General features: G+C 38.7%; 1 protein-coding gene across 2 annotated transcripts in view; it reads left to right on the forward strand.

Moving 5' to 3' along the window:
• The first annotated feature begins 520 nt into the window (after positions 1-520).
• Positions 521-15,643, forward strand: part of LOC124068671 (protein diaphanous homolog 1-like) — an 88,131-nt gene continuing 73,008 nt past the window's right edge. For both annotated transcript variants that reach the window (XM_046407073.1, XM_046407074.1), the window contains exon 1: positions 521-1,333. In XM_046407073.1, coding sequence (XP_046263029.1) covers positions 1,235-1,333 — 99 coding nt within the window. In that variant the 5' untranslated portion in view covers positions 521-1,234. The remainder of the gene's footprint in view (positions 1,334-15,643) is intronic.

The raw sequence follows: 15,643 nt of genomic DNA on the forward strand, positions 1-15,643 counted from the left end.
AGAGAGAAGGTAAGAAACTGTGGCAAGGCCTGTGGAAGAGAAAACACTAGACTGGTCTTTAAACACACATGCTGTCTTATAGGATACAGCGTTTATGCTTTACGTCATGAATCAAATAATAGAAAAAAGGTGAACTGTAGAACTACTCGACCATTTCCAGTATGAACAATTAGTTTAACTTTATACTGTCTACTACACTGCTCATTTTACATTCGAATCGACTTTCTGGGTAGTTGTGCTCTTCTTCTGTGTATGAAATGAAATATCTTTAATTATGACATAAATTATGATGCAACATATTGCAACATTATTCGTTAAGTCAAGTTATGAACACAAGCCATAAACAATGATCCCATTGAAACGCTACTATGGAAGTCTGACATGTTTAATCAGCAGTTAGACTAGTCTTCCTTTTTACTTTCTTGGAATTGTGATGATTTCTAAGCCCACAGATCTGTGCAGTCATGTCGGCGGTGTCAGTTAAATCCTCTCAGGTGTAGTTGTGCAGAATAGGCTCCTCCCCAACCAGCTCTGACCGTACTGTCAAAGAACAGGAAGACTCCAATGCTAAGACGCAGCCCATTCTTCACTGTCATTCCGGGGTTAAAAAGTTAAACTAAAGTTGTAGCAGTTATGGAAACTAATTTGGGAGACGAGGTCGGGTCAATTCATCCGTAACGTCAACTCGTCGCCCGTGCCGTAGTCACCGAAACAACTCGTGGAAGTGGAAAGTTTTTTATTTTTTTCCCCCCACGGAGACGTTACCTACCGTAGCCAAACAAGCTAGCCTAGCTAAAGCTAACGTTAGCACAGTTAGTGCCTCAAACTTTCGGGACTTAAAGTTCACATTATTTAATCTTAGCACTCTGTTACACGTAGATATCAGTCGAGTGAACTTCTTGTTTGTGTTTTAGAAACGCAGCGGGCTGTTTTAGTACTTTTCATCCCAAGCGATTGGGATTGTGCTTTGAATTTCCCTCCTTCGGTGATACAGGCAGGCGGCTAGCGAGAGGTTCGTCCCGTGTAGTTGGCTTTCTACCAAATCAATAGCTAATTGTGGCTAGGTAGCCAGGGGACTAACCAAGGCCCAAAGGAAATAACAGTTGTCTTTTTCGCGAATTACTAAACATCGTCCAAGGGATCATTTGCTTTTTTTTACGTTTGAGTTTAAGGGGATTACCACCAACAGGTTCATTTTGATATCTAAGTCAACTCAAAGGATTAACTTTTAAATATGGATCCCAACACGGGGAATTCCGCCTCAGCCGCTGGTGCTAAGAAGGACAAAAAATCAAAGAAGAACTATGAGGATGGAGATGGGAAAAAGAAATTTGTGAGTATCCCATGGGTTTAACATGTTGTACCTTTATGCTGGTTGCGTACGTTGTCTCAAAAATATGGCACCTAACTACACTGGTGGTTACATTTTCTTACCTTCCTCTCATGTTTCACATGAAGCTACAAAGCGAAAAACTACCACCATACCTGCATTTACTGTAACGCCTGAAGCTTTGCAACAGCTGTCAGGAAGCTTGCAGTGTTGACCTGTTGGATTCATGTTATGGGTCACCCTCAGTGTCATCATATGAGGAAGTTGTTGTCTCCTCAGCTTTAAGGACTTGCACTGTGCAGTGTTGAGAAGTTGCAACGTGTTAACAAATGACTTGAAAGTTTTGCTATTATTTTTATTTATTATTTTACAAACCATAAAGCCTCATCCATTTGTACAAGCGTATATGCAAAGTAATTATGTTATTTTTACAGAGAGTGTGCACTTAAAAACTTTATACTGGCAAAACTAAAACATGTGAACAGGATTCTGTCAGGTGAAGTAACTAACTTTCTACAGTAAGGTGTGGCATTGGCACATTTTCTCAAGGTGACTTAATCACAATGACATCATGCTAGCTCAGTCAGCATGTGTGATTCAGTGTTGTGTCTTGATGAGAGCAGAGCAGTAACCATCATCAGTAATGATGTTTGTCATCAGCCAGTAAATGCTGTTGTGTAACTTAACCTCTTGGACAGGTCTAGCAACAGATGAAAACTGATATTGCACACACTGACAAATGGTAACCATAGAGGATGCCCGAAGAACACATCTGGTTACCGAGTAAATATCCTACGAGCACACGTGTGTACTTATTTTCAGAGAGTTTTCAGGGCCTTTATTGGTTCCACTCAGAAACTTCCTTGTTTAAACCACAAGGTGTTTAATGTTGTGTTGGCAGGACAACAGTATGCAACACACAGTTGCTTACAGAACAGTTTGATGTGGCTTTTGAACCTTTTCATGTAAATAGAACCTCTGGGGCAAAGGCCCAATAGCATGTATGCCAAGCAGTACTGGTGGGAGTTTGTAGTTTATTTTCGTGAGCGACGTGGTTTTGATCACAAGTACTGACACATTATTAGAGGCAGTCAACATTAGCAAGCTAACAGTCTTTGGAGTAGTGAAAATGGGCCATATTATACTATAACTGTATTCATATATGGTGTATCTAAAACAGAACTGCAGAGAAATGGATGGAATTATAGAAAGGCCTTGACTTCAGTACACAACTAACTCTATTTGAATTTGAAGTATGGCAGAATTTTTAGTACAACACAATATTCAGAAAGAGATAAATGGGTGTGAATAATGTGTGGCATGTTTGATCTACAGTGTTGTCTCTCACAACTATCTTTTCTCAACTCAACTATTAAGTTATCTTAAGCAATCTCCCCTTTTTTTGTTTCTACTCGGACATAATAGTAGTAATAACGTGATGCGATGTGTACGACTTTAGTGACATAAATATGTGTTACACATATTAAAGGGATCAAGTACTGATGCCCTAGTTCTGCAGTCAGCTTAATATTTGGTGTTGCATCCGTTTGTTGCACGGTTACAGTTTTTGGATGACCCTGAGACAGAATTGATTTTTTTTATGTTATGCTGTTGGAACTGTGCCACAGAACTGCCACTTTGACTAAATTTGACATTCCGACAAATACCGTGGTTGTTTGCAACGTGCACAATTTATGGCAGGTGGATATTTGTGTTTTTTTATATTCAGCCCTATCAACATTCAGTGCATCAGTGTTGTCTAACCCCAACATGAACCCCTGTCAGTACGTGTGTGAGTGTGTGCACATCTCAGTTCAGACACTGGCTGTTTTTTTGACACATGTAACCTGTAGTTTTGTTTCACAGGAATGCTTAACATGATTAGTTGTGCTTATAGGGGCCTCTGTAATGGATGATCCATGTATTTTGTTTGAAGCCAAAAGCAGGTCATATTAGCTTTGCTCCCTGAAGCGCTATCTGTGTTCTTCAGGCCCACAGAGAGACAGAAAGGATCAGCATCTGTGAATGCTGTTGACATAAACAGGCGGCCTCAACCCAGCAGGCAGGCACAGTGTGGATTAGCCAGGGATCACTGCCTTGGACAGTTGTTTGGGATACAAGGTGAACTGTAGATCACAAATTCTGTCTCTGGGACATCTTGTTGTTTTTAGCAGGTTATCTGTTTTTGGAAGGAAGATTTTCTGATTCTCTCAAGCAGCCTTTTTTATTGTTAGTTATCAAGGAGATCAACTGCCAATATTTTGAGTGAGTTGTGCAGCTTGAGGCTGCTCTTATGGGGTGTCTGGTACATCTTTGCATTCCTGTCACAGCTCGATTTGTTATTTAGTAGTTACTAGCATTTCATATTGTCAATGTGATGACACCGTTGTAGGATTATACTGATTTGTTGGCAGAAAATTGGTATCAGCTGATATTCACCTTGTTAAGTGCTACCTTGTAAGGATGACATTCATGGATGGCAGTGGCTGAGATTTATCTGTTGTGTCACATCGAATTTGTGCTGGCACATTGATGAACTGTTGGCTTGTGCCATCCCTGTCATCAGTTTTTAAGTATAATACAATAGTATCTTATATATTATTATAAATAGAATTTTTTTTGTCATGGAGTAGTGGGTTGAAAAATAACAATATCATTTTCATGTGTTAATTGTTATTTTAAACATCTGTATTGTAGTCATCCAGAATGCCACAATCGGTGTATCTTTATAGCATAGCTTGGATTTTGGACTCTCTTTTCAGAGATTTTAAGCTGCATGAGAGGATGCCTTGCTTTGTAGCCAATCTGTTGTAGGTGTTACCAAACAGAGAAGCCTCAAATGAGTGTCTGTGTAGCATGTAGTTTTCTCTGTTGTTGACTATTCATAAATTTGGAAAATATGCTGACTTGCTGACGCATGCAACCTCAGCCTACCTGTTGAAGTACTTTTGTAGTGTTAATAAATGATAATGCAAGTGATTTCAGTTGATTATTTTCTGTCACTGATGATTATGATTATGTGAATTTGAATTTCAAGAGGAAAATATATGTAAAAAAACATTTAGATGCATAATTCCTATGTAATTGGATTGTAAGTGCACAGATATTCTTAGTTTTAGTATCTTGATACAGACCGTATGGATATATATTACCCACCCCCTAATTAAAATGATGCAGCACACTCAATCACCATCAGTCACAACAAGAACAACCATAATTAAAATGATGCACCAGTTGTTTCTCTCTGTTTTTATGACTCATTTGCATTGACTCATTGGTATCAGGGGTTTATACTCCAGTCGTCGCCCATGAGCATGGATTTGCCAAATGTGTCAAATGCAGTTTGTGTTCATCATATAAGGCCTGATTAGTTGCAAAGATAAGTGCACCCTCTTTCAAGCATAAAATCCTGTCACTGCATGTGTCTTTGTGCAGCAGTGCACCTACTTCCTGGGGGAACCACCTCAGCAAATGCTTAATTTAAAGTCAGGCCATAAATGACACCAGTCGAGTCATAACTCTTTAGTCACAGAGTCTGGCTCAAGTAGTTTGCGTCACATGCAGTGGTTAAAAATTTGCTTTGGTACAGAGTGAGTCTCTTTTGCCCTTTTAATGTATGTCTGTTCTATTCCTCCGACACACACATGCACCTCGGCACACACAGACACGCAGTTTCCTGTTCTCAACGTCTCAGGAGAAGAAGAGCATACTGTGAGCTCAAGAATGGGATGACTGAGTGCCAGCATGAAACTGGAGTGGTTAATGGACTTCTAGTGCCAGGGGCCTCTTGGCTCAGAGTGAACGGGAGTATTTTAGAGAGGAAGGCTGAGCAAGGGAAAGCAAGTGAGCCATCAATGAGCAGGGACTGGGGGAGACAGAGAGGGAGAGAAAAGTTCAGGGGGAGAGAAGATTGTTTGACAAAAGCAAAAGAGTAAGGTAGTAAGGCAGAAAATGCTCATGAGTGGGCGTTACAGTACAGTAACAAGTAACAGGTGGTGTCATGGGTATGGAAAGCTTAAATTACTGAGTTGACTCTGAAACCTCAGTTAAAGGACTGAGAGGTGTTTAATCACACAGAGCAGGAAACTGCTACTGCACTCCTTGTATGTATGAACATGTTGCTCATGTGGTCACAGCCAAATCACTGATTTAATATATTTGATGATCGTGAATTTAATATTTAATAAGTGTTATTTGGTTGTCAGTAGGAATGACCTCAGTGCTTTCAAGCTTGAAAGCTTCTTCCATTGCAAAGGTAATTTCCATCAAAATTAACATTAAAATTAGGGCTGTCAAGGGATTAAAAAATTATTCTAATTAACTGTGACGAATTAATTCATTGAAATTCTGTGAAAGTATTAAAAATATTTCAGTTCAAATGAATTTTGTCAGATGGGTGAATCAATGAATAATTGACACAGAGTTTAAAGTTCAGTGTCTCTTTTATTTCAGAATCAGGACATTTTTCTATCTACATTTTGCTACCTGTAAAGCCTTTGCTACACCTCCTGTCCTTTACCACCAAAACGGGCCTGCAGCCCATTGCAATCCTCTTTTTAAAAATTCCTTACTGCAGAAACTGCAAGGAACTGTCTGTCCTGTCAACTGTAAGGTCTGTATGTTTTTTAAATGTAAGTGTGCCTTTCATGGGACCAAACAGCCTGTTCTTGTCTGCCTCCATCATGTTACAAAGTAACTGTGACTGGAACGGGTCAAAGGGCACCGGAACGTGATAAATCAGCATTAATCAGACTACCTTCTGCTGCAGTCATTGGCGCCTCTGGTTTTGATCTCATCTCTCAGTTTGTCCATCTTAAAGATTTCAGATCACAGTCCTTTCCACTTACTAGTGATACTCCTCAGGGCTCTATTTTAGGCCCCTTTCTATTTATTATTTATACTCTATCTCTTAGCCGTATCTTGAGGAAATTAATTATTCAGTTTCACACTCTCAGGGATGACACCCAGGTCTGTCTATCCACCAAGCCTCCTTCCTCTCTTCCACCCACTTCCCTTTCTGACTGCTAACACAAATGATTGTAGCTTACACAAAACAGCGCTGCCTTTCTCATTCACACCCTTTTTACCTCGTATATTGACTGTTGTAAAGGTGTCCTCTTTGGTCTCCCTCTCAGGTGACTTCATAAACTTCAACTGATCCTTGAACTGGCTCCGTGTTAAATATCCTATTGAGTTTTAATGCACAGGAAGCAGATCTGTGTAAGGTTGTCACAATACTTGATAAAATACTGATGTTAAAAAAGTTGACAGTTAATATCTTCTGTGATACTTTTCTTCTTTTTTTTAAATTAATAACCTGCACACGGTGCTGGTTCAAAAAAAGTCACTGAACACATACACATTTTTTTATAACTTTTGTACTTACAATACTATCAAATGCAGATATTTTATTGTTTTAAGTATATATTGAAAATGATTAATACTTTGATCCTCCTGACAACCCTAGTTTAGCTATCCAGTAGGAATTTTCCCTGCAAACTGTTAACTTAATGAGACATATGATAGAATAACATACTCCTTCATGAGACTTTCTTCTTAGATGCTGTGAAATTAATTTCTGGCAACAGTTTCAGATACCTTCCTCTCACTACTTAAAGTACTTATCACTTTGAGATTAGACCAATTCTCTGTTCAGACACCAGTATGTAGATGGGATTAAGATCCCTGTCGGAATAATCTGCCATAGATGAGCGTGATGATTAGAGTGCTTGCTCTGTTTTCACTGTATTTTACAGATCAGAAAGGAACAGCTGTTGGCTCAGCTGAGGACTGTGTTTGATTTGCTGAAGCCTGTTCTGACTAGATGTGAGAGCGGAGTTGTGTAATAAAAGTTCCAGTGACCAATTTGTTTGGGCAGGCACACAGAGGAATGCAGAGTCTCTACACCATTGAAATACCGTAATTACAATGGAATCTCACCTTCACCTGAATGGTTGTTTTATGTCAGACTCAGACATGACTGATTTTGTGAACTCGTGTCCTCTGATTACAGTACATCAAGTACCTAATGACTATATTGTTTTGAGACATCTCACTGATGAGTAGTCTGTGGGGTGTCCAACCTAGTATGTTGCATCAGGCAACAAAGTCTGTATACTTTCAGCTATTAATCCATGCACCAATCAATACAGAAACGGGATTTACTTGTAGCCAGACAAATAAATGAACTGATGTAATATGTTTTTTGTGATTAAGGGCATTATTTTTTGGCAGTAGAAATTTAATTTGGTTATTTATTTGTTTATTTATTGTTGGCCCGGTGGCCCCAGGCTTGTAAATTAGAGAAAATGAAAATGATCACAAATCTCAGCCATTGTAAAATTACATATTTTGTGCTAAAAGAACTTTATACGTTATACAACACAATACATTTTGCCAACTTTCAGTAACTACTATATTTTCCATAAGCAGCTGCTTTCCTGACCGATTAATTCACTGACTTTCTATAACAGCAGCCATGCAGCTGGTAAAAAATGTTGCTTTGTTTTGTTTGCTTTGCCACAACAACCAAATTCACAGTCTTGTTAAGTCTTACTGTGGCCATGCTTAACATTTGACAATGGCACTCATGATGAATGCTAGTCAGTCACCAGCCGACTTACACTCTTAGAAAAAAATGTCAGTGTCATCATGACTCTTTCTTGTCAGCTGACTGTTTTTGTGTTATTTGAGCATAACATCACGTCTTGTGGTTTGTGTTTGCTTAAAGGCATTATGCTCCCATGCATGTGTCGTTCAGTGCAATACAGAGAGATTATATTGGAAACTGCGCATTTTGTTTCTCGGTGCGTCATTTTTCGTTATACTTATTTCCCCTTATTCAGAGAAGAACTTTCAGCATACCTCTGTGCATTTGTATGTTGTCTGAAGCTATTGAATGTTAACAGCATTCAATTTCAGCCTCTCATATGTTTGTCAAAGGCCTTCAATAGGTTTTGAGTCCATTCAGTTCAATGGAGTAAATCTGCTAGTCTGGCCAATGGCAGTTCACTTTTGCCTGTCTTAATCTTTTAAACGAACTTCTGCCCCTGTGCGTTTCTGTCGTCAATCTTCAGTGGAAATATATTAAAATATAATGCAACATGAATTTTTCTCACTTACTCTTTACGCTCATTTTCTCAACTGTTAAATATTGTTTATCACCCTTACTTTTTCTAGTTGAGTATGTACAGAGACAGATATGTCATTGGTTCCACCCTGTTATATTATTTCACAAATTCTGAGGGCTGGGACAGGAAGTTGTGCAGAAATAGCGAACAGGATGCTTCCTTATTTGTCCCCATTATTGCTTACCCTTATCTCTCTCTTTCCCTCCTTTCCATCCATTGTGCAGGGAGGTACCAGTGGTCCAGTAAATATGTTTACACACATGCACACAGCCCACTCTCAAACCTTTGGAGGCCTGGATAATGTTAAAATATAGAGAGTGTTTTATTATTGGAACCTCATACCCTGCGGCAAATGAAAATCTAATTAGAATCTTGACTAAAGATAGCAATTCAAATAATCTCTAAATGTGTTTAATAGCAATTTGTCAAGCAACTTTTGAACAAGCAGAACATAAACTTGTGTATGTTTTTGACTTCCAGCAGTCAGCTCCCTCTCCTCTACAGTGTTGTGGAAGTTCAAATTTAGCAAAGTTCAGTCCACACAGATTAAATGAACTAGTTCACCTTCATTTCTTCCTTTTTTTAAAATTAGTCGCTGAGTTATTCTTTAACATATCCATCTACTTTAGGTAATAATAATAACACCTTATTAAGAGGTTTTTGATGGTATTATTATATTTACTTTATCAGGTAACATGTTATCACCTGACCTTGTTCACTGGGGTCAAGTATTTAATATACAAAATATATTTTTTTCTGCTGAAAAGAGTGATACTGTTCTGTTGGAAGCTCCTAGTGCAATCTCATTCCTTTGAGAAGCTTCGTAATCCAGCCTTAACCTGCAGTGTCGTTTTGGAGACTTAAAACTAAATCCATAATGATAAATCGAACTGTGAATGTTGATTATTTATATGTTTCTGCTGTGTTGAAAACAGAGTTGTTGTTGTCGTTGTTAATGTTGTTAGCCATCCACTGGAAAACCCTTGAGGCTGTATTATGACAGAGAACTTTCATTAAGATATGCAGTATTTCCCACCACTGGATTTATAATAAGCTGCAATGAAGTAGAACTTTTGTCCTTTGCTTACCTGCTATGAAATGTCCCCCTCTTTCATTTCAAGCCATGTGCCAAAAAGAGGTGCATGAGCATTGTTCACTCCCATGATGACGTTCATTAGTTGCAATCGCAAACTGTAGTGTGGAGAGTTTGGCATACCCATCATGGTTTACCCAGTTAAATCTGTCTACATTACTGGATTGGCCACACGCACCTGCAGATGACAGAGGGTTAGCATTGGCAAAGTCGCATGCATTGCCTCCTTCCTGGATTTGAGGCACAAACAACTGATGTTCACAAGTGTTGAAAATGAAAACTCACTGTCCAGGCAAAGGTGTGCCATCTCCTGTCAAACAGCTTTGAAGATGTGGAACAGATTGTCAGAGCTGACATACAAGATACATGATGTAGAACTTTCACTGGTGTCTTTTGAAATCTGTAATTTGATGGAGAACTGTGGGATGTGTGTGAATGAAGTAGAATTTGCAACTTCTTTATAGCAACATCCATATTTATATTGGTTGCAGTGCTGCACAAGTTCGTTACTTTTGACAACATTGAGCATCAGGTGTTGTTGTATCATGTGATGAACACTACATATATGAGTTTGAACAGACATGGAAGTAAAGTGTAACTTGGCTGGTGTGCCGAGGCAGTTATTATACTTCTAAGGTGAGTCAGGATGACTTTTTGTTTAAAAAAAAATAAAAATAAATAAATAATAATAACAAACTTATAAAACTTGATATTTTCATGGTCGGCTGCCTTCCAGCTTCTTTTATTTCTCTCACAACTTTTGTGATTAGTAGACAAGTCAGTCAGCAGTTTGACTGTTCTTGTCTGTGTGTGTGTATGTGTATGTGTATGTGTGTCTGTGTTCAAAGTTTTGTGTTGATGTTGTGAAATAAAGCTGGCTAAGCTGGCTAAGATATGTTCTTGCTTCGTCAGCTGCCAGCATGCTCTTTGGCTGGTTGAATAGCTTCAGAAACACCTGCCCCCTCACACCTTTCCAACGTCGGATTATTTTTCCACAACAGCACATGGGTTTTGTGTCTTTTCCCGTCTCTACTAAGAGAGCATCTGAGAGTAAGAGATATCTGTTAGGTATAGAAAGTTAGTGGCTAAGACAGCAAATGCATGTTGATGACATGCAGTGTCATACCTCGACCACGATTACACAATGTGGTCACAGTCTTTTAGTCACAAATGGATAATATCATACAGAGTGATGATGTCTCAGTTAGCTAGTCTGTGACATAAGGCAATGTTATGAGGGGAGTTTCTGCAGTATGTATGCTTGGGGTGCAATGGATCACAAATCTTATGGTTCAGATTGGCTCATATTGTTATTTTGAATCAAATAATCAAAGAAAAAAAATGTAAAAATGAAGACTTGCAGTGAAAATACAAATATAAGTAAGAATTAAGACTGCAGTAACCTCTCCTAGTTTTGATGAATGCATTGAAAGATATTGGTTCTGTAAAGCAAAGATTTTTATGGACAGAGATCGGCTCAGTTCAAATAGTCAGTGCATGAGGCGGTGCCTCTCACTGTCTGTCTGTAGTCTCACTAGTACTCTGTGCTTGTTTTCCTGTAAGCACAGACCTGGATAGACTGACCTGTAGACTGATCCTCTCAGATATGAATGCTCTTGACTGTGTGTGGCACCTGTGTTGTCTGTGGGGGGCTTAGTTAGGATTACAGTGTCAGTCCTCCTCCTCCTCCTACCCAGTCTCCCCCTGACAGATTACAGCTAATCCCAGTGCTTTATGTCTCAACACAATGACCATAAATAGTATGGTACCTATGTGCTGTTCAACTGATTGTGTATAAGACAGCAGTTTGTGTCTGTTACTGTGAATGTAACAAGACATTACAACGTTAAAGCCTGTGGAAGAAATTCAGCCTCTGGACACACACACACACACACACACACACACACACACACACACACACACACCCACACCCACACCCTCCCTGCTGTGTCTTGGCGAGGAGTGTAGGAAACTAAGCTTAACCTGAAATCTGTCATTAGTTCACATTATAATCACTGTGTGAGCTGAGATATAGCAGAGGCTTTAGTATCTATAGCCCAGTAACGGGTAGAGGGAATGTTAAATATGGACAAATGGCCAATAAAGCTTCATGATATTGGAGGCTCTCCTTTCAACAGCGACTTCAACTCTGATTTTGTCTGGTGTTTTTTTTTTTTTATGGACCTACTTAATGAAAATGTGCACTTAGCTCCATAACATGAGTTGTCGATTGACATTTTGAGTTTTGCCCAAATAGTTGTTAACTTGTGTATATCTTCATCTTTGTCTCATTTTCTGTCAAAATGCACCCTTTTCTCAAACATTCAAACAGTTCAAGTACCTGACAGGTAGTGGCACACAGCCAAGAGTAAACCAGAAATGTGGAAATACTTCAGATTTGTGAGAAAAGATGAGATCAGGAAAGCCTGATGAACCTGGCTGGGCATCTCATTTGGCAGTATGTTGATTTGTTGCACTTGCTATAGCAATGTCAGCTACTCTGTGTTTGCAGTGTTGGTATGATAAAATGGGCTTTCAAGCTGAAATTCAACCATGGTGTTTTTTTGGGAGACGGGCTGAAAATTTGAAAAGGAATTTTTTTACTTACTGTTAATGTTGTTGTTATGGCATGCTTTATGTTCATGCTATATGTAATGAAGTCAATTTAAAGTAAACTTTACTATACTTAACTAGTTACAGTTATTTACATTTCTTTATGTTGTTTTGTTCTGTTATGGCAACTTCTTCTCTAAATGAATGTGTTGGGCATGAATGTACATGTGCTTTCACCTCATATTGATCCTAGGCCACTGAATTGACTTGAAATCGTATCATGGCAGACTTTGTGATGTCAGCAAATATCATATTGTTGTCCAAAGAATCAATATCAATTCATTTGGGGATGAAACTGGCAATTTACACCCCTAGTGGTATTCATTTGGGCCTGTCTGTCATGACTGATGAATATTGAAGAAAACACACTCTACAGATGAAGTAGCATGTGTGTTAACTCTTCCTATGGTGAGCTTCTCAGTCATTATGGAAACAAACCTTGCCTGTGTTGATTTAGAAGGCTGCAATCTTCAGTAGGAGCAGTCGCTGATGTATATCAGCCGAACTCACAAGTGCCACAGTGGATTAGGTATGTGAGTCTAAGGAGGTACTGAGAATTTGTGTGTGGGTGACACAGTTCTTTTGGTAATATGGAGGTGAAAGTTTGAGATTTGTATACAGTAGGTGAAATTGTCTTTGTGTGCAAGGGATGTTACTGCAGAGTGTGCTGATGGGTGCTCTGTTCTGCTTGTGCAGATGATGTGTGTAAGTGTTGTTGAAATATACTTTGTGGCAGCCTTGTTGCTTCTAAGATACCAGACTTCAGGATACAGCTGTTATTTAAGTGACTGAAAGCCTAATACCTTTCCACCAGAGTTTTTTTTTTATGAGTTTGTTAAAATAACTGTTAGAAGTGCAGTGGAAAGATTCATAAAGTGTGCAGTCATGAAACAAAATGGAGGTTAAGGTAAGGTTTGTGAAGGTGCTTAAGAGTGTCAGAGTAGGTGACATTGTTTGCAGAGAACCTAGTAAATTACACTTGAAGAAAATATAAAAATGGCTTGGCATAATGGCACTAAATTAAAAAGAAAATTTCACCCAGTCTAATAATCTGTATGGCACTTCGTACTGTTGTTATTGCAGGGAGATGGTAGTTAGGAGGTGGTAGTTAGGGTTGACTGTATTATTTTAGTGCTTTCTTTTCTGCGTTACATGAACAAAAACACCACTCCCTCCCCTACTCAAACTATCAGCATCTGTGATTCACATCTACATCCTATAAATATCTGAGTGCTTCTGTAAAAAAAACCCATTCATAAAATCAGTAGTCCTCTCCAAATTATAGGTTTAGATTTAGACTTGTGTTGTTTAATCTCCCTCCCCCCTTTGTTTCCTACACACCCCGTTGTTGCTGTGTGATGTTTCGCCTTTGTTGTTGTGCTTGCTCATATGTGCATGTGTGACTGTCTCCTTGGTTTTGCCCTCCCTCAAGCAGTCATTGTAAAGTTGAGTGGTCTTTCTTAAAAGTAATGTCTGGATTTATTATTAGATTATATATTATTGGACAGTATCTAAATATATACATCCCCCTCGTATTTTAAGCAAAAGCAAATGCAGCACAAGGCTTACAGTTGTGACTGTGATGCCTGGGGTTGGAGAATATACCTTATAGTTGTTTTTGAAAGCAGTTTCATACATGTAGTTAAAAGCTAACTACACTGCAGAGCTTTTTTAGACTATATGTTTTGACATTGTATTACTTACTATAAGAGTGATTAAGTGGCAAACAAAACTGTTTGATTCTTCTTTCTCAGTGCTTTCATACACAATAGTTTATGACCAGCAGGTGAATCACTTCTAAGGCTTCAGTAGGATCAGTAGATGAGCAATGTTTGTGCGTCTTTTAATCAAAAAGACTTTGTTATTGCCTGCACTGCTCACAGTATGTGCATGTGTAAAATGGACCAGCTCGGAGATACGGGAGACTGACGGGCTGGTCTCCTATCCCGGACCAAGAACGCTGAAAACTGTCAGATTCCAGTTCCTGGCCGGACGATCAGTGCATCTCTATCGGAAAATTGTCACAATGACAATCATTTTATGGTCTGTTTAATAACAAAGAGATGCCAGTTGCTTTTACAGATGAAGAGAAATTATGAATACATACCTAACCTGGTAATAAACGGGTCCTGGTGCTAAATTATTCAAGACCGTAAGTATCAGTAAGCAGTACTTTTTAGAAAAAGACAGATAGGATTGCAACAAGAGAGACATGGTGGCAGTGACCTCTCTTGTTTAAGTGTGTGGGGGTGTTGTTGGGGTTTGTTGTCTCCATTAACGACAGTAGACTAAGGATGAAGAGCATTCATGCGGCAAACATGTCCTATTTGGACTGCCATACAATCATAATCAGTTCAGTCACACATAGACCATACAGAGTCAGAAGGTCAGTGAGGCGTGTAGAAGCTTTAAAAAGAGAAGTGTAAAAAAGATCGGATGTGAAACAACTGAAAGATGTCCAATTCAGCAAGGGGTAGTAGAGGGGAAGATTACAGCATTGGTGAAAGTATTATTTGAGTTTTTTTGGGACATTATTTCTTATACTCTTCCTTTCTTTTTTTGTCAGTGTTAATTTCTCTTTTTCTAAATTTGCTTGTAAGTTATAACAAATATATCGTGCTAACAGGTGTGATTCCTCCCCCTCAGTGATTACAATAGTATTTTGCACTGCTCTTTTAGTACAGTCACTCAGTTAATATTTGGGATATGTCATTTCCATGTTTTCCTTTTTTTCATGGCTAAGTGAACTCTTGGGAGGAGTGGTAGAGAAAGTTTTTTTTGGGTTGTTTTATGGTTTGTTTGTTTTTTTCAAGTTGGAACCTTGGTAGTCAAACAGCTCTGTGTGTGTGCAATAGGGTTTTTGGCAATTTCCTGCTCAGGATGATGCATGCATAAGAAACTTTTTAGCTGTGACTGGGTGTGCCCCAGTACTGCTTCCTTGTGTGTGATATCATAAGTAAACTGTATGTAGCCATGACAATGTTGAAACAATATTAACTCAGCAAGGTTAACAAGATATGGTTAGCAAGTTTAACACAGATCATACAAATTATGTTTTTCTTCATGTTGATGTTCAGTGCTCAGAGGTTTTCAAATACACAGTCTAGATATTGCACCCATCTTTCTTATGAACATACTGTAGGAATAATTCTCTCACACTTTCACTGTCGGTCTTCACCTCTATTTTACCCCTCCCATATTATTTCATACCTTCTGCAGTTGTTAGTCAGAGACAAAGGTTTACGATAAGATAATCCTTTATTAGTCCCACAGTGGAGAAATTGCAGCATTGGAAGATGGCAAAATCAAACACTAAGACACAACATAGAGAAACACACAATAAATAAATAAATAAATAACAGTAATCAGAATAAGAAAAGATGCTCAGTAAACAGTAGACAGGCTGTTGGTTGGATTGTGCATGGTGTAAATATATAAATGTTGCCCTGACTGAGTTGTTGTTACTGTAATGTGTGA

The sequence above is a fragment of the Scatophagus argus genome, chromosome 12 (assembly GCF_020382885.2).
Source record: "Scatophagus argus isolate fScaArg1 chromosome 12, fScaArg1.pri, whole genome shotgun sequence".
NCBI classification, from domain to species: domain Eukaryota; kingdom Metazoa; phylum Chordata; class Actinopteri; family Scatophagidae; genus Scatophagus; species Scatophagus argus.